The sequence below is a fragment of the Mixophyes fleayi genome, chromosome 3 (genome assembly GCF_038048845.1).
Source record: "Mixophyes fleayi isolate aMixFle1 chromosome 3, aMixFle1.hap1, whole genome shotgun sequence".
Lineage (NCBI taxonomy): Eukaryota > Metazoa > Chordata > Amphibia > Anura > Limnodynastidae > Mixophyes > Mixophyes fleayi.
In genome coordinates this window covers 211,642,893-211,663,096 of record NC_134404.1, presented here as the reverse complement: position 1 = coordinate 211,663,096, position 20,204 = coordinate 211,642,893, and the positions used below count along the sequence as shown (strand labels likewise).

General features: G+C 42.0%; 1 protein-coding gene across 14 annotated transcripts in view; it reads left to right on the top strand.

The window, feature by feature from the left end:
* The window catches only part of EPB41L2 (erythrocyte membrane protein band 4.1 like 2), a 169,051-nt gene that overhangs the window by 84,242 nt on the left and 64,605 nt on the right, over positions 1 to 20,204 (top strand). For all 14 annotated transcript variants that reach the window (XM_075203063.1, XM_075203073.1, XM_075203070.1 and 11 more), the window contains exons 6-8: positions 2,509 to 2,584; positions 15,837 to 16,055; positions 17,927 to 18,014. In XM_075203063.1, coding sequence (XP_075059164.1) covers positions 2,509 to 2,584; positions 15,837 to 16,055; positions 17,927 to 18,014 — 383 coding nt within the window. The remainder of the gene's footprint in view (positions 1 to 2,508; positions 2,585 to 15,836; positions 16,056 to 17,926; positions 18,015 to 20,204) is intronic.

Sequence of the window (20,204 nt, the reverse complement as noted above, 5' to 3'; positions counted from 1 at the left end):
AGATTGTCCTTAAGAGGGGTAAACCATTTTCTATAGTGTCTCTGCTATGAATCATATTGATTGTTTACTGTTTTAGCTCAATGCATTCTTGCCACTTGAGAATGCTGCTAATGATATTTACTGAGCTGTCTGGGCAAATTCTTGACATTTTATTCACTACAAAACTTACAACTTCACAAACATCAGATGCCCTTAGCATCTATGAATGCATCAGACCTTAATTGACTTTTTACCGTCTTGAATCTGCTCCTCTTTCCTTTTTGGGGGTACACAAGAGGGTATTAATTTACCATTGCACAGCGTTGGGGCAATAGATCTTGATCTACGTCCTACATACTTTTATTTTTTTTAAGATTCTTTGAAGAGGAAACAACATGAAGTATACAATCATAACAGTACTCAAAAAGCGGAGGAGGGGGAGAAGGAGTGCAGATAAGGGTAGGAATGTAAAAGGGGGGAGTAGGAATGGCACGAACAGCATCAAAATTATTGCTAATAACAATATGTGCAACACGTTTGGGGACAAACTTCCCATGCAATTAAAAAAAAAGTCATATGTCGGCAAGGACAAGATTCCTACTCACGGAGCACTGCACCCAGCCCAGGGAATCTAGAGGTGGCCCAGAAATTATGTTCCAATAGAGGTGGGGAGAGCCGAGGTGGATAGGCAACTCTGGCTTTCTTGTGAGTATCACAGGGCCCAGCCTTCTCCAATTTATATGATTTGTCATGTAGGTAGTATGTAATGCTTGTGTGCGGCATGCCATATGTTATTCCGTAGTTCCTGCATAGAGCGAGGATTAGGGCCTTTCCAATGCTTGGCAATTAGAGATTTAGCAGCTTTCAGTATATGAGAGATAAGCTTGTTGGAAAGGGGCACTCTCATCAGGTATGAGGCAAGAGAGAAGGAATTATCAACCTGTTGTTCTGACACTGTGTTTATGCTCCAGAAAGGGACTATACAAGGGCAGTTCCACCATATATGTAGCATCGTATCCCTCCTATAGTCTGGAGGGGGACATAGGTAACCGCAACCTTTGTCAAATGGAATGCCATGTTATATAGTTTGATAACTTGAAAACTTCTACTTCCCCAAGCCTTGGGCCTCTTGAACACTGCTACAGAGATTCTAGGGTGCATGCCATGCCATACAAATTTAAGGAAAGAGGAATTCAAATTTCGAAACATGGAATCGGGCACTTTCACCGGCAGAGTCTGGAGAAGTTTAGGGATCGGGTTCATCTTGACAGCGATGATCCTTCCCAGCCATGTCCCACATACATTTTGATTATTAGTTTATCATTTTTATTTACCATCAGTGTGTGGTTTTTATTTTGTAACTATTTTTGGTATGGTGCTTATGGCTTATAAAATGATGTTGCCATGCAAGCCTTTATATATGAGCTGGAAAAAAACATGATTTTAATTGATTCCAGTCAATTAGCCTTGGCTGGTGAACACCAAAATTGGTCTGCCATTACACTAGATAATATCGCATTGTTCCAAGTTTTTGCACCATCAAAGCAATGGTAGTTTTGCCAGATTGTGGGTGGATATGGAGATTTGTGGAGGTGGTCACAAGGATGGAATTGCTCTCCCCTTTTTTGTGTGCCTTTCTCTGTTCCATTGGGACATTTAAGTTGTTTGTTAATGCAAATATGGGTTTGGTAAACAACATTTTTAGTCTGGTTTGAAAAGCAAATGAAACTATACTATGTGCTTTGGAAAGATAATCGTTCATCGATACAGAGTACACGCTAATACGCTATCTGTCTGAACAGTCGTTTATTGTTTGATTAGCCCAATAATTGCCAGAAAATACTGTAGTGTGTTTCCAGCCTAAGGGCTAGATTTACTAAGCTGCGGGTTTGAAAAAGTGGGGATGTTGCCTATAGCAACCAATCAGATTTTAGCTGTCATTTTGTAGAATGTACTAAATAAATTAAAGCTAGAATCTGATTGGTTGCTATAGGCAACATCTCCACTTTTTCAAGCCCGCAGCTTAGAAAATCTAGCCCTAAGTCTGCACATTATATCTGTATAAGCCCTCATAGGTTGCACTTAATTCCTACAGTTTGTGCACATTGTTATTTCAGCTCAATAAAAGCTCTTTAAAAGTAACTTTCACTTTTTGGTTCTTTTGTATTATATAGCACTGGCTTTACGCAGAGATTTTATTGCTATCTTATTTGTGAGACCAAGCTCTCTGTCTACCTTCCATTTACAAAACAGTGCTCTATCTATCTAGATATATCAATATAGATATATCGATATAGATAAATTGAAATTTGTACAGTGATACAGTTAATGCATCAAAATACAGCATGTTCCCTCTTATCCTTGCTGAGATTCCCAAAATGTTTGTTTTATTTTTTTTCCCAGTCCTGGAAAATACTGCTTGCTCATTTTAACACTACTTTCCATTGCAAACATTTGAACTACAGTGCATTGTAGTTGACATTAAATTAATATCAATCATTTCAACATAATTTTCATCTTCCATTTTAGGCTCCCCTTGGCAATTTGTATTTAACGTAAAGTTCTATCCACCGGATCCTTCTCAGTTAACTGAAGACATAACAAGGTACCTGTGATGTTTTTGGTAATTTCACATATGACTTATTGCTTCCTCTCATTCAATTTAGCTGACCTAAGTGTGTGAACTCTACAATATGGAATTAGTGTTGGCTTCTTAACTCAAGTGTTCTGTTGTATAGAGTATGAATGTCTGCAGTTTGAGTGCCAGGTTTAGTAAAGTAGCATTGATGTTTTGAGCTACACTGTAAAATAAAGCTATGAGCACCATATTATCCTGGCCCTGGTCTAAAAACATAAGCAGAACTGTATTCCCCCAGTTCAGGAGGACTAACCCCGCAAATGCGGCATTGTTCCTGCGTCAACAACTAGTAGATGGTGAGGTTAAATAGCGCTGTTGGTTTCCTGTACATGTGCTCCCTGGGCACAGCAATGTCTCTGTAAAATCGGCACTTGTGTTAGAAAATCACACAGCACATTTGCGATTGAACGTTTCCAGTTGTCAAAGCTGCAAGAAGCTGTAAAAGTGCTTGTGGAGGCATGTTCTCCGAAACTAAGAACGGTTCTCAGTCAGTTTTGAAGTAACCCTACTACATACCAGTGCTATCTAACGCTCTTATATTATAAAAAAAAAAAGTGTGTGTATGTATATATAATAGTATATGTGTGTGTGAGTATTAAACTTTATTTGCAATATTTTAACTATTGTGGCAGCTCCCAATACTAATCTGTAATGTTTTGCAGAAAAGTTACTTTCTGAGTATAATTAACTCTCAATAATGTATTTTGCTTTTTTTCCTCTATATATGGAAAAATATTAAAAAGGATGTGTTTACCAATTAGTAATTTCAGAGATATTTTATTTGTTTTATGTGCTTTAGCGTTATTTTGTCACATCTTATTCTGGTTTATTTCCAATTGATGATTTGTAAATTTCTTTTCCATCAATAACACGATATTCTATACAAAATGTTCTTTATTTTTTTTGAAACTTACAATGACTGTCTGAAGATTTTTTTTTTCGTACTTGCTGAAACCATATTATTAATTATATATTTTTTTTCATTATTTTTTTGTATTGTTATAATACAAACATTCTCACAGACCAAAAAAATTGAGCTGAGAACCTTTATAGCACTTAAAGTTGCACTACCATCTGCAGCCATTTATACCAGGGCTCTTTCGATCCTTTAATACAGACTTGCCAAGTGTCGTGAGTCAGAAGCCAATCAGATTCTGTAATCTTTGGGTCCTCCCACTCATAACTCTTCCTAGTTTTTGGTTAGTGCTGTGAGAGGAAAGGAAGAGCTATGGTGAGAGGAGCAAATCGGTAATCTTCTCTTTTTTTTTTTTTTTTAAACTCTTTATTTATGCAAAAACGAAAAAACAGAAGTTCCATATAGCATATAATGACAGAGAAGAAAACCTGATAAGAGCTTCTGAAGAAACAACCATTCAAGTAGCGGGCATATTTGCCTGATGAAAAGAATACCAGAAATTCCATATCTTTTTTAAATTTAAAATTTTGTCGTGGAGAAGGCTGGTGATGTATTTCATAGAGGCCATGTACCACACACGAGAGACTACACTTTGGAGGCTGGGTGGATGGAGGGACTTCCATTCCTTCGCTATCTGTAGGCGAGTAGCGGCACAAATGTGTTGAACAAGTCTATCTGCATGTTTAGTTAGGCCTTCGACCCGGGAGCATAACAGCATAACCATTGGGTCAGGTGAAACCTCAACCTCTAGAATTCTTGTCATTAGGTCGGCCACCTGGGACCACAAATTTGAAACTCTAGGTCATGTCCACCGGATGTGGTAGAATGAGCCCACCTCCCCACACCCTCTCCAGCATGCGTCAGAAGTGCCTGGATATATTATGTGGAGCTTTGAGGGCACTAGATACCATCTTGTATATACTTTAAATGTGTTTTCTCGTATTGAGGTGTTAATGGAGACTTTGGAGATTCTCACCCGTAGCCGGGACCATCCCTTCTGATCCAGAGCTCTACCAGTATCCCGAAGCCATGCCACCTCAAACGATTCCGCAGTGTCAGTTTTTGGTTCCAGGAAATTATGATATATCGTGAGATATTAGTCCTGAATCTCCTGGCCTATACACACAGCTCCTCTCAAAAGGAGTGAGGCTACGTAGCTTGGAGGATCTACAGAGAGATTGAATAAAGCTTCGGATTTGAGTGTAAGCAAAATGTAAGGATGAAGGAAGGCCCTTTTTTTCTCTTAGATCCGGGAAAGTGCGGGGAGCAAAATCTCCCATAATGTGAGTAAACTGAGTGATACCAGCCTCTTGCCAGGGACGCGAGAATGACCGCATATTTCCTGCCGGAAAATCCGGGTGATGCCACAGTGGAGTAAGAGGAGAAGGAAATGAGGTGAGCTCCCACTTTCTATGGAGCTTGTCCCATAAGTTGAGTGTGAACTGTATGGAGTGGTGCGAGTACACTGAGGTCGGCCTTTGAGCTCTAGGAAGCCAGGGGAGCGAATTCAGATTGTGATCTGATGTATGTGCGTTTTCTAGATCGACCCATCTCTTGATCCCCGGAGCAGACTGCCAAGAAATGATATGACTAAGGTTAACTGCATGATAGTAGCGCTCCAAGAGCGGAAGTCCGTATCCCCCTGACTGGGTGGGTTTAGCTAGGCAGGACCTTTTGAGTCTTGATTTTTTACCTTGCCAGATAAATGTACCGCATGAAGATTGCAGATTCGTTAGAAAAGTACCTGGGATTGGAATTGGTAAGGTCTGGAAAAGGTATGACTCTAGGCAGAACGTTCATTTTATTCACACTAATCCTACCAAACCAGGAGACAAAAAGCGAGTCCCATCTGGCCAGGTCTCTTTTTATTGAGTCAAATAAAGGGGTGTAGTTGGCGTGGAATAGCTGTTTGTATTCTTTCGTGATCTGAACCCCTAAATATCGTAGCGCCTTGGGGCACCATTGGAAATCGAACGAAGATTTGAGAATATTTTTAGTGACGATAGAGACTTGGAGTGAGAGGGCTTCCGATTTAGAATTATTAATTTTATAGTTTGATAAAGATCCATATTCTTTAAGTTCTTTAAGGAGATTTGGGAGTGAAATGAGGGGGTTTGCGAGTGTTAGTAGTACGTCATCAGCGAATAGGGAGATTTTGAAGTGATGGGGACCAATTTGAATCCCTGATATGTCCGAGTTTCTTCTAATGGCGGCAGCTAAAGGTTCTATGCATAAAGCGTATGAGGGGGGACAAGGGACACCCCTGTCTAGTGCCATTACCTAGTGAAAAAGCCTGGGATAGGAGTCCGTTAGTCAATACCGATGAGGTGGGGCGGTGATATAGGGCCTGAATGGCGGAAATAAAGGCCCCGTTTAAACCGAAATGACAACGTGCTGAACATGAAAGGCCACGAGAGTCTGTCAAAGGCCTTTTCGGCGTCTAATGCCAAAACCACTGACGGGATCTTATTCTGGTTAATATGGGCGATGATGTCTACAGTACGCCTAGTGTTATCTAGAGCCTGCCTGGTGGGGACAAAACCTACTTGGTCTGGGAAGACCAATGTTGGTAAATAAGCATTTAAACGATTTGCCAGAATTTTGGCAAAAAGTTTAACGTCAGAGTTGATTAGTGAAATGGGGCGGTAGCTGGGGCAACAGGTCGGGACCTTATTAGGTTTAGGAATCACCACTATAGTAGAACGCGTGGATTCCGCATGGAATTTACCCCCCGTCATAATGGAATTAAACAGATGCGTCAGATGAGGGACTAGTTCTTTGGAGAATGTTTTATAATAAAGCATCATAAAGCCATCAGGGCCGGGGGCTTTGGAGTTCTTCTGTGACTTTAGTGCAGAGATTACTTCTTCGTTGGAGATAGCCTCGTTAAGAGTAAAAGCCTGGCGGGAGGATAGGGAAGGAAGGGAACAATTATCGAAGTAGGTATTGATGGCTTGAGGGGGGGCTTTAAATGAAGTTTGGTCCTTATGAAGGTTGTACTGATTTTCATAATATTTGTGGAATGTTTCATTTATGGTCCTAGGATCGTAAGATAGGTCCCCTTTTTTGTTTCTGATAGAATTGATTGAGAGCCAAACGGGGTTCCCAAACAGTCTCTTGGCCAAAAGCGAATCGGCCTTGTTGCCTTTTTCAAAGAATGTTTGATTAAGCCATCTAAGCTGGCGTTCTGTTCTCTCTGCGAGAATTGACTGAATTTCGCCCCTAGTCTTTTGTATTTCTTTCAAAACTGAATGGGAGTTAGACTCCTTATGTGTTGTTTCTAAGTTTTTAAGTTAAAGAGTAAGTTTATCAAGCGTTGCGTTACGTTCTTTTTTCCTGCGGGAGGCAAACTGAATGATATCCCCCCGAATGACTGCCTTATGGGCTTCCCATATAGTGGAGATCTGAATCTCTGGGTCTGAATTGATCTCAAAGTATTTCGTGATAGAATCAGATATGAAATCTTTAAACCCGGAGAGTTTAAGAAGAGTCTCGTTCAATTTCCAGGAGGTTCTGCCCCGAGGGTTCTGAAAAAGGTCAACCGTTAGCGATAGTATAGAGTGGTCGGACCACGTATTAGGAACTATATCAGCCCTAGTTATATGTTGGAAGATGTTTGAGCAGCCCATAAACATGTCAATTCGGGAGTAGGTTTGGTGGGGAAAGGAGTAGAATGTGTAGTCCCTTGAAGAGGGATATAACGCTCGCCAGATATCAACTAAGCTGGCCTCAGTCACTTGTTTTTGCAGATGTTTTGTGTGTGAAGATGGGGGGGAGGTGTGCCTAGAGGCGGATCTGTCTAGGAGGGGGGACATAACAGTGTTAACGTCGCCTCCGAGTAAAAGCAGACCCTTGCGGAAATGGTGTAATTCCGAGAAAGTGTGTGAAAAAAGCTGTCTGACCTGTATTTGGCGCGTAAACGTTTGCAAAGGTTATATCTAGATGACCAATTTTTCCAGACAGGAGGAGAAACCGGCCTTCAGGGTCGACCTTAACTGCTGACATGACAAACGGGACTGAACTGCGGAGAAGAATGGCAACACCATTCCTCTTTGTTGAATGAGAGGAATAGTAGGCATCAGGATATCCTCTTGAGGACAGGGAAGGATGGCCACCCGCTTTGAAATGAGTCTCCTGCAAAAAAATGATATCACCATTAAGTTTTCGTAATGTGTGGAATAGCATATAGCGCTTTTGGGTGTGTTTAACCCTTTAACATTAAGGGAGAGTGTTGTAAGAGTCATGGTCGGTATTCTTGGGAGAAACACAAAGAATAAAAATGTTATCCCTCAAACTGGAGTACCAGGGGGGAGGGGAGCAGGGGGCGGGAAGGAAAGGAAGAGAGAAGGAAGTAGGAGTTGTGAAAGTAGAGAGGCAAGGGTGTAGGTTCAGACCTCAATAGCAGAGGAGAGACCTACTAGGACAGTGCCTAAAAAGCTATATTAACTTAAAAAACAAGGCAAAGTTTGCCTATTCACTTATCAGAACCAAGGCACAGAATACGGGAGTGCGTGTAAAATATAAACTATCAGATAAACTGCTAAGAAAATCCCAAGGTATGCGGGTGCGTGGCTAGGAGGACAGGATACGTCCCCCGCCCGTACATAAACAACATAATAAGGTTAAACCGAAGCTAAACTTGTAACCAGAGACAACAATATCTACGGTAATTATGAGAGCAACATGAAAATATTGACATTTGTTAGAATAATAAGAAAGAAAATACAAACAGGGCAAGTAAAGGCACAGTATTACTTCACGTCTCTTCTAACAGAGACATAGAGATTTACGAATCAAGGAGGTTGTTGCGAGGAGCTCTGGGCATCGCCACCCACGATCCTATCAAGACGGAAGAGATTGAGCCTGCGGAGTAAGTCTTTTCCTTCGTTCGGTGTTCGGATTGACTCTTGACGGCCCTCAACTTCAATAATCAAATGAAAAGGGGAACCCCAGCGGTATTTGTATCCGTTTTCTCTGAGGATGCTGGTAACCTCCCTGAGGTCGCGTCTCTTGGCTATCGTTGAAGGGGCGAGATCTTGAAAGACTTGGATACGGGACCCTTCCGAACCGCTTTGGTAATAAGTTCCTTGGTCTTAAAGGATAGTAGTCTCAATATCACGTCACGAGGGGGTTCGGTATCTTTCGGGCGTGGTCTCAAGGCCCTATGGACCCGTTCGATCTGCATTGGGTGATTGGATAAGGCAGAGTCCAGAGAAGAGAAGAACCTACTCACATAGTCCTCCAGATCCGTAGGTTCCACTGATTCAGGGATGTTGCGTAATCTGAGATTATTGCGACGTTCCCTGTTCTCGACATCTTCCAGCTTGTCCCTCATGAAATCGTTGTCCTTTAGCAGGAAGTCTATATCTTTTGAGGCTACATTTTGGAATGTAAGAGACGACGCCATCTTGTTTTCCAGAACCGAGGTTCTTTTGGAGATTGCAACCATTTCTGTTTTGAGATCGCCTATAGCCTTCTGAAGATCAACGGAAAAGGCGTTTGTGCGCTCCACGATTAAATTTCGTAATTCAGCAAAGTCCGCCTTGGTTGAGGTAGAAGCAGTGGTAGGAGGGTCTCAGTCGCTCTGGGACTCCGAAGATGAGTTAGGAGAAGATGAAGTATGTGCTTTGTCCTGACGGGAGAAGTGCTGAGTTATCTCAACTGGTGCGCCTTTGCGGCCTTTACCCGTCGATTTATTCATGTTAAGTGCAGAATCTCTGGGAAACCATTTGCTAATGTTGAATATGAGGCAGACGGGCGGGGAACATACCCATATGGGTTAAGTGGACATAATAAGTTGTGGGGCAAATAAGTAGAGGGGTAGTATCTACCCTGGTGTCCCGGTGTTAGTTTTCTCTCTGGATGGTCTGGCGACTCTGATATGACTCCAGGAGAGCCTACCAACAAATTTTACTGTGGGGCTGGAGTGCGATGGGCTTCTATGTGGTGACTTGCAGTATACAGCGGTTGAGAGGGATCAAAGACTCCTCTATGGTCACCAACACCTGACTTAGAAACCCAACAAGAGGTGGGTACGGCTGTGACCACCAATGCTTGGGGGACTCCTACTACAGCAGTTCAGAAAGCGTGTAGGGAGACTAGACAGTGCGGGGGTCAGAAACACCAGGCACTCACCCGGATACAGCATAGGGCAAGCGGGTCCCTAGATCAGAGGCGGCCAGTGGGCTTGTAGGACAAACAAAAAAAAAAACAAAACAAAAAAACTAAAAACGACAGGCTGTTGGAGCAGGTAAACGGGTCACCACAAAGGGGAGTGCGTCCGTCGCTTCTCACTCCTCTCTGAGTTCCTCCTCCTTCCCAGCATGCACCTCTTCCTGTTGAATTCCGGAAGTGAAGGTGACAATGGTGGCCGCGACTTCCGGATCAGCGTGGCCGGGACCCCGAGTGGGGATTCGTCGGCAGGCGCTTCACAGGACGTGAGCCGGGAAGCCCTCAGGAGCAGCACTCCAGACCGACAGCGTCGCCGGAGCTGGGCTGAAGCCGCTGGGCGGCGCCGGATAGGCGGGAGTTCTCCGGGTTGGCAGGACAACGCACCGGCAGAGCGGCGGAGCAGACGCTGGGGGGGGGGGACAGCACCCCCTGGGCTGCAGGAGAGAGAGCCTCCGAAGCAGGTGCCCGCCCGGGCAGCAAGGTCCAACGGAGACAGCGGGGATCGCTACACGGCAGCTGGCAGGGCCGGAGCAGGTGAGAGTGTTCCCTCCGGTTGAGGAGGGTTTTCTAGAGGCTCTCTGAGGAGACAAAAAAACGGGTCTTAGGGAGTAAATTTGGACCGTTATTGGGAGATGTTACGGGAGCTCCACAAGAACGTGTCCTCTCACTTTGGCGTCCAAGCCACGCCCCCCTCTTTTTTTTTTTTAACAGGTGGATAGTGTAGCGTTAAAATATTTAAGGGCTTTAAATGGGTGTATAAAACCACATTATGTATAGAATATGGGCCTTTATTACAGTTTTTTGCAGTTTTATACTGTTAATGCTTAGGCTTATCCAAAGCATAGATCTGTCCTTCAGAAGAAGAGATAGACAGGCATGTTGTATGTTGATGAATCAAGACATCCGTGGATACAGAAATTTGAAGTAAATTTGTACTTGAATCAATGGAAACAGTTTTATTCAAAGCTGCTGAAATTTGCACAAAACGCAACACTAAAAATTGCTTTTGGGCTCTTCTCTTCACTAGTTGCATAACCTCGTTGTAGACCACCAGAGTGGGGAAGTTAGTAAAATCTGCATTATGAAGGTATCATTAAGTTGATCTGAAATTATAGTTAATTGACAATATAATAACTTACTATTTAATTTAACTGTTCTTTTCTTCAAACTTTACATTAATCAAAGAATCCCCCCATTTGCAGCGATTACAATTTTGCAGGCAGTTGGCATTCTAGCTGTCAGTTTTTAAAGATATTCATGGAAAATTCGTACCCACAACTTCTGTAGCTCCTCCCATGGTGCGACTGGCTTATTGGGGCATTTTCCCTGATAATTTGATCAAGCCCATCCCACAAGAGCTCATTTAGGGTTGAGACCTGGCAATTTTGCTGATCAGCATATCAAAGACTGTACTCTGGCTCCCTGTTTCATCATCAAATAGTTTATTCATAGCTTAGAAGTATACTTAGAATAGTTTGTGATCCTCAGGGGTATGCTCAAGGAGTGTTTTATGTATGCAAATTAAAAACATAGTGTAGTAGTAAGAGACCGGCCAATGCCTGTCAGCCAACAAGATGGTAGCCAAATCTGGAACTCACAGGAGCCTAGAATGTCCTGCTCCTCTATCAGGGAGTGGAACTCGGGGGAATCTTTAAATTCTGTCCATCTAAGCCAGATTGCTGTGAAAACTATAAAACGGTCTGAACTAGACATGGAGAGGCTTGCATCCGTTACCAAATTTAAGTATCTATGACTGATGAACACTTCTCAGAGTAGGCAGAGTGGAGAAAGGAGAAGGTTTAGTCTTGGTCGTATGGATGCAGGGGAAGCCAGGAGTCTGCCAATTTGAAGTAGTGAAAGAGATAAGTCTTACCTGTCTGCACTCGTTGTGGATGTCTCTGGGTGCCACCAGAGGTGTCTAGAGGTTCCATTGCCCAGGTTATATCACAACAATGCTTTGCACATGACTTTGCAGCATCTCCAGAGTCAGACAAGAAAGCTGCCTGGCCCTGGTTGGGAGCGTAAAGTACCAATGGTGATAAATTGTACATTTCATGTAGAGACGCCTATCCCATCCCTGCCCCCAAAAGAGTGGTGTATTACTTCAGTAATTCAGGAGCCTAGAGACAATTGGCTACACAATTATTTTTCCCATTAGTGTTATTACCATAGTAGGAATGTGGATAATGTCTACTGCTAAGAAAGGGGCAGCATCTAGCTTAAAGTGTGTCTCCTGGTTAAAAACCACATCTATCTCCTCCATGAAGAAGGCATGTAGATCTTTTTTTTAGGGAAATTAAGACTTTTAGCGTTGATTAAGCAGAGCTTGAGAGTTTTCTAAATTGGGCAGGGAATCTGGGTAGCTACCATGGTTGTATTACATGATATGTTCCAAAGAGTATAAAAGCAGTCGTATTCTGAGGATTCAAAAAAAGGAGGAAGGGGAAAGAAGGACAAGAGATTTAAACAGAATCAATTGAAGCAAAGCAGATCAATGACAAACCGTAACATAGCAGTAGAACACCGCACTTAAGCATCATGGGGAAAAGCCCTTCCCATGTCTAGGTAGAAACAAATTGGTGGTTTTGCCAAAAGGTACCCTGACATCAACTTCCACTACTTAAATAGTGCTAAAAACTTGTGGGTTAGATTACCAATAGCTAGATAACTAAATAGTAATAGAGAATATACAGTGAACCAAGTGTAATATACCCTGGGAACTGGAGCTATGGAGAATAAGTAGCATAGTAAAATACTACAAACAAGTCTTTTATAGCAACACCATGAAACATAAAAAGTCAAAAAGATTAGAAGGTTAAGAATCAACACTGCCGGACATGAAATGTGACTGACTGGGCCCCAAGAGAGGAATATTGCGGGAGGCAGCACATAGTCACAAGTAAGACCACTGTCTGCCTAATGATCCATATTCGAAAGCATTGATTTAACCTTGTGATTTTACACTAACCAGCGTAAATTATGATGAAACCTGTTTAAGAGAACGTTTCATATTAGACCACATTAAGCCGGTAGCTGGATATATTAAAACAAACCACTCAGGATTCTACAAGACATAACATAATAAAAAAAGAACAAATTAGGATAAGGATTTCTAACTGAAATAAAATGAGATCTGGGCTCAAAACGTATCTTGTATGACCTGGAGATGTCATCCTCATGCTCCGCTGGACAAGAAAGTCCAGGACCAACAAGTAAGCAGAGGTCAGATGCTGTTCATTGGGTTTCCACATGAAAGCGCCTTGGAGCGGTTTAGATTTCTCACATTCTGCCACCACTCCTGTAGCAGAAGTGTAAGAGGCATCAAACGGGTAGACCATTGTTGCCAATCCTGAAGAGTGATTTTCAAAGATCCAAAGTTGATCAGAACTGATCAAATTCAGAAGGATTCTTTAGAAGAGCTTGTTTGCCGTTGCTTGAGTCTTGTAAGCTGAATGGGAAGCCCCACTGGTATTTGATGTTGTACTTCTGCAGCTCTTCTGTGAGCGGCTTTAGATTTCTCCGGTGTTGCAGGGTTTGCCAAGAGAGATCCTGGAACACCTGAATCCTGTCATTGTCAAGATCACATCCAAAGACCTCACTTTCCCCAGAATCTCTCTTATTTCTGGGAATGATAATAAAGTCTACATATAATGTACCTTGGTTGTTCAGAATTGAGGCCTCTGGGATGAAGAGCTCTCTGTGCCCTGTCGAGTACAATTTGGGCATTTGAATCCTGTTCCAGGACTTCATTAAAGATTTCTCTGAGGACATCTGATACCATGAGGGGGAATCCCAGAGGGCATACATTGTATACGAAGATTGTTGCGTTTGCCCCTGTTGTCAAAATAATCTACTCTAGCCTGCAGCTTCTTTAGCTCCGTGGCTTGACGCGATGCAGACTCCTGGAGATTGGTGACGCAATCTAAGTATCCTTGACCTTCCACTGCAGTAAGAGTCTATATTAACGGGCAAATTGTGGAAAGTGGTTCCCACGGAGAGTGGGAAGGCGTCTGTTGCTTAAATATTGCGGGTAAGCCTTTCCTCGGGCCCAGTTAAAATGGAGGGAGTCACAATGGACTAAAGATGGTGACGCCTCTTTGCGGGAAGCAGGATTGGCAGGTTTAGTGAAATCCGGTAAATGTTAGCAATTTTAAAGTAAATTGAGCCTCCAGCTACAGCGATTCTCAGCCAATTACTGGAGGCTGAACCACTGAAACCCTATGCCGACCAGACCCCAGAGGTGGATGCACTACACACAGGCAGCTCTGCAATCCAAGTCCCATGGGGTATGCATAACGGTGCTGTGTCAAAAGTGACACAGCACCGCACTCCTTCAGAGGTTCGATCCCAGGAGGAACTAGAAGATCTGTACCGGAAGCAGCTTCTGATGGAACAAGATCGTCCCAAACTTTCTCTGAGTACTGGAATGTCTGAGACATGTAGGTCCTGATAGTAATGAATACTGTGTAAGCTGGAAACCAGGCCAAAATTTTAATCTATGCACCCCCTTGATAGACTGCCACTTAATTCTGCATCGAGGGGACTGTGTAGGGAAGGAGAGTCCCCAAATATCCTAGGTTTTTGGGCTCTCTGCCACAGAGCACTGAGAATACCACGGATCTTTGAGACTATGCAGCTCCGTTGACCTGACTTTTTACTTTTGCAATTGACAATATTATTTGATATGTACTATTTACGGAAGTCTTCAGCCTAGGACCTGTAATGCCTTTGTTTTTCAAACTGCTGACTGTACCCATCTTCTTGTGCAGTTGTTCATTCCACTTCATTTTATATCCTAATTAGATCCAGTTTGTCCATTTCTTCACCTTGTAGAAAATCTTCAATTTCTTGGAAATGTGACACATGGAATAGCAATAATTTCTCAAATCAGTAGACACACATTTCTTGAAAAAGGCTTTTGTTTGGCCATTTTTCATAATCATGATCATCATCATCATCATCATTTATTTATATAGCGCCAAGATATTCCGTAGCGCTTTACAATTGGGGGCAGACATAATTCACTAATAAAACAAACTGGGTACAACAGACAAAGAGGTGAGAAGGCCCTGCTCGCAAGCTTACAATTTATTGGACAATGGGAGTTTGACACATGAGGTTAATTCTACATTTGCAGTCGGCCCAGCCAGACTGCAAAGGTAAAAGTGACTCATAAGCTAAATGATCCTGTCACACAACAATGGTGATCAAGGGGTAGTTGTATAACAGATGGTAATAGGGTAATGCACTGAGGTGAAGAGGGTGGTTGAGGAATATTATAAGCTTGTCTGAAGAGGTGGGTTTTCAGAGAATGCTTGAAAGCTTGTAGACTAGAGGAGTCTTATTGTGCGAGGGAGACCATTCCATAGAGTAGGTGCAGCCCGGAAAAAGTCCTGAAATCGGGAATGGGAGGATGTAATGAGTGTGGATGAGAGACGCATTTTTGAACTCACAATTAGGACCCTAGAGTAATTGTTGCTGAAAATGGGGCTTTGCTGTCATATGTGAGTACTAAATCAGTAATTTCAAGTCACAATAGTCATTTGCAACATTCGTAATGTAGTAACCACATTTTTAAATCAGTTTAATGGTACCTTGATAAAATAATTATCAATTCTTTTAAAAACTGATAGATTTCTTCGTAATTCCAAACTTTTTGCTCTCTGCAACAATGACTTGAGCACACTAATAATAGTTTCATACATTTTGTACATTATACAGAGCATATTTTGCTTTGTTTTTAAGAAGTTTCAAACCGTGTATGTGTACACTTTTTCCAGTAATATTTTCCACATTAAAATACATTTTTCTAATTAACTTTGAAGTTATTAAATTATTAGTTTTCCCACTTTAAGTTGTTTTTAGCCTCACCACCCAAATTCTTCTACTTCGGAGACCTCTCCTTTGAGACACCCACCCCTCATTTTATTAAGCAGGATCCTGGCACTCAAGACCTCTGCTGGTCATTTTCAGCACTGGTTAAGTCCCTGTTTTGGAGAGCAGGAAGACTTGGACTATATACCATTTTAAATGAGAGAACCACTTTTAAGAATGGACTATAAAGATATAATGTGATTTTTCTTTAATAATCTACTGGGTATTTTCATTCACTTTCGTGAAATGTTTCCGCAGATATTTCCTTTGCCTTCAGCTCCGTCAGGATATCGCTTCTGGACGTCTGCCTTGTTCGTTTGTGACACATGCAGTTCTTGGCTCCCTCATGCTGCAGGCTGAGTTGGGGGATTATGATGCAGATGAACACAGCACTGACTACATCAGTGATTTTCAGTTTGCACCAAATCAGACAAAGGAACTGGAGGAAAAAGTTGTGGAACTGCATAAAACACACAGGTCTGTGGATGTTTGTCAATAGTGTGTAATATTGACTAGAACGGCGGTTCCCAAAGTGTGCGCCGCGGCTCCCAGGGGTGCCGCGGCGCTGTCACTGGGGTGCCGCCGGCCAGCCCTAGAAAAAAGAAAGCAAACAGAAACTTACCAATCCGCGCGGCGCCGGGACCCTGCAGCCTCCTCTCTCCCACAGCTGTCACTGAATATCGACGTCCGTGACAGCTGCGCGCGAGAGGAGGCTGCAGGGTCCTAGCGCCGCGCGGATTGGTAAGTTTCTGTTTGCTTTCTTTTTTTCTATAGCTGGCGCGGGGCAGAGGAGGAGGGCAGATGACAGAGGAGGAGGGGGGCAGAGGGCAGAGGAGGGGGGCGGAGGACAGCGTGAGAGAGGGCAGTGTGCCTGTATGCAGAGGGGCATTTTTGCATACAACTAAATAAGTATATCTGTCGTGACTTAAATACTTATTTATTTTTTTTTAAATCCAGTATTTTTATTGAAATTTTTTAAGATATAAACATACTAAACAACAAAAAGAAAAGAAAAACAATCGCATACATATCGGAATTAAATGACGGAATTTACAAGATTACATTAAAGCATAATAATAATAAATGTGCTATATTCATTCAGGATCATACATCGTAAATGCTTATACATAAGTACTTAAATACTTATTACAATTTTTTGACCCAACTACTTCTAAAACAGGACTGCTCAGTAATTATTTTGGAGGGGTGCCTTGAAAAAATTTGGAGACTCTAAGGGTGCCGTGAACTGCAAAAGTTTGGGAACCACTGGACTAGACTGATTGTCTTTAATAACAACATTCAGTATGTAAGATCTTATCCTCCAATGGCTGTCACCTCTGTAGCCAGAAATGAACTATACAGAATGTAGCGTTTTCTGTAAGGAGAGTAAACCAGTTTTACAAATGAAGGGATAAAGACTTGTAGGAAAACCTAAAATTTCGTTGTAGGGTAGAGTTTCCCCAAGTCATAATAAAACGCAAACTTTGACCTGTATTGCGGCAGTCCTGTAATCTGTCAGGTGTCATCCTGAAGGTTCCTCTGCTCTTTTGCTACACTAAAAATTATTTTTAAGTTTTAGGTGAGGGTGAAGCTATCTCTTTAAAGGGACGGGGTCATTTAATGGGTATGGGTGAAGAAGCCCTTTTAAGTGTACCTGCCAGCTCTATGTGAATATGTACATAGACCATTCACAGTTGCTAAATGCTGAAGGTACTGGACTTTTAATATACTGAGCTAGATGTGCCTGGAGTTTGGCCAAGCTTGGAACATCCCTCCCCTGACACACATTGGCATCCTCCGGCCTAATAGCTTGGTACATTTTCGCAGTTCTCAATACCAGTAGCAAAAGAAATAGAACCACTTCCTAGACATTCATTTTTATATAGGACTGGTAAGTGGATTTGTATAGCTGATAAGTTCACACCATATTGTTCTGGTAAAGGCATAGGTGATCACCACTCCTGTCACTTAATATAACATCATCTCATTTTCTCTTTCATAGTTGAATGTTCACTCTAGGTGACAGAACATCTGTACAGGGAAAGTTGAAGTTGGGCTTCTTTTTTTTTTTATATAGAGTAAATTACAAATTCCTGCTTCTCTTGTTTTCAACTGTAGAATAAAGGAGTATAGGAACAAAACTTCCTTTGGAAATTAAGTCCACATATATATGCATGTGGTATCATGCAGGTTGCCTAATTTTGCATCATGTGGTCAGCTTAAATAGTACATTGAAAATATGCTTGAATAATTTTTGGAAATATTTGTGCCTTTTGAAGTAAACGGATATTGAAAATGATTGTGATGACTATTATCTTGGTGATACTTTGCATTTTCCCCCTATTTAGAGGGCTCACACCGGCACAAGCAGATACTCATTTCTTAGAAAATGCCAAGAAGTTGTCAATGTATGGCGTGGATCTGCATCATGCTAAGGTACTTCATGATTTTTGTTCTTACATTGACATCTATTCTAGGATATATGTAGTGTGGCATACATCACTCAAGCCACATCTGAGATACAGGTACAGTTTTGTTTACTGGGGTGGGGTACAAGAAGGACATATTGGAGGTTTAGAGAGTTCAGAGGCACACAGCCATATTAAATCTGAAAATGGAGGGTTTGCATTATAATAGCACATTGGACAAATTGGGCTTGTTTAAATTGGATAAAATGATTCTTCGGCAGAAAACAAGGCCTGTTAATGGGAACTTTGTACTTTTGTCCTCACTTATTAGGAACTTTCAAGGCATGTTCTCAAAGCCTTCCTGCAGTTTGTACTCTGTATTCAGACCATCAATGCACATGGTTACTGTAGGTAGCATCTAAATTGACTCGAATGGAATGCTGGTCACAAAGTTTGTGTTCGCTTACATCATGGGTTTTTTTTTTTTTTGGAAAGGGCATTTAGCAGGCTTTAACTGAGTGCATTGATTTGAACACTTATGTTGGCAAACCTTTAGGTGTCTTGATCTATTATATATGTGTAGATCTCTGAGGTCAATGCACAGATTTATCTTGTGAGCTTTTCATTACCAGGATTGTGCATGGGAAAATACTTTCACAATCTGCATAGAAAAAGGTTATTCACCCGAAGAGCAGTCAGATTATGTAGTTCTCTGCCAATAGGAGTAGTAATGACTGATTCTTTAAATGACTTTAAAGATGGATTGAATGCTACTTTTTTTTTTAGCTAGAACTTTTAATTTGATCCTAAACTTCTTAGAGTTTTTTTTCAGCTTGCGAACTATGACTGTAAATGTAAGAATGTTCAATGTTGACTAGCAAGTTTTTGACGAAGTTGGCCTACTGTACAGTTCATGGTCACATACAGACTTGATCCTTCTCGGAAGAAAGTCAGATTGCTTTACTGATTTTCTACAATGGTGTGTGATTAAATAATCAGCTGACCCTAAACTGTAAGGAAGCACAAGGTGAATATATATACACAGAAGTTAATTTTTTTTTTTCTTTAGATCAAGCCATTTGGCATGTGTGCCATTCCACTGCCAGCTTTAGGTTCCCTAACAATTATTTCTGCTTCATGCCATTGCATAATGTAATATTTGATTTTTTGCAATTGTTGCATGCGGGCGGCAGTTGGAGAAGGCTGCACGTTAGATCAGCTCTGTGTCTTTCCTCCCACACAATTATCTGTCCACAATTATAAAACATCTAAAAACTTGTGAAGACAGTGGGAAATTATTGTGGGGGTACAAAGGAGTGTCATCATCACTCCAAAGACAAGGCCATACCATCTATCCCTGGCTTATCTGCATCAACTGACCTACTGTGTACCGAACCCCGGTTTGTCAGTTGGCCCTTCTCCTGCTGAATCCCTGGTTTATCTGCACCAACTGATCTACTGTGTACCGACCCGGCTTGTCAGTTAACCCTTCTCCTGCTGAATCACTGGCTTATCTGCACCAACTGATCTACTGTGTACCGACCCGGCTTGTCAGTTAACCCTTCTCCTGCTGAATCCCTGGCTTATCTGCATCAACTGATCTACTGTGTACCGACCCGGCTTGTCAATTAACCCTTCTCCTGCTGAATCCCTGGCTTATCTGCATCAACTGATCTACTGTGTACCGACCCGGCTTGTCAATTAACCCTTCTCCTGCTGAGTCCCTGGCTTATCTGTATCAACTGATCTACTGTGTACCGACCCGGCTTGTCAATTAACCCTTCTCCTGCTGAATCCCTGGCTTATCTGCATCAACTGATCTACTGTGTACCGACCCGGCTTGTCAGTTAACCCTTCTCCTGCTGAATCCCTGGCTTATCTGCATCAACTGATCTACTGTGTACCGACCCGGCTTGTCAATTAACCCTTCTCCTGCTGAGTCCCTGGCTTATCTACATCAACTGATCTACTGTGTACCGACCCGGCTTGTCAGTTAACCCTTCTCCTGCTTAATCCCTGGCTTAACTGCATATAAAACATTATTTTATATGCCATTATTTTGTTTTTCCTGATTGTACATTTACAAGTTTCTACTTTTTACCTGTTATTATTCTACTATTTATATGCCTTTATCTTGGTTTTCCTGATTTTATATTTACCAGCAACTAGTTTTACCTGTTATTATTCTTGCCTATTTCCATTGTCCTTATTACCTCTC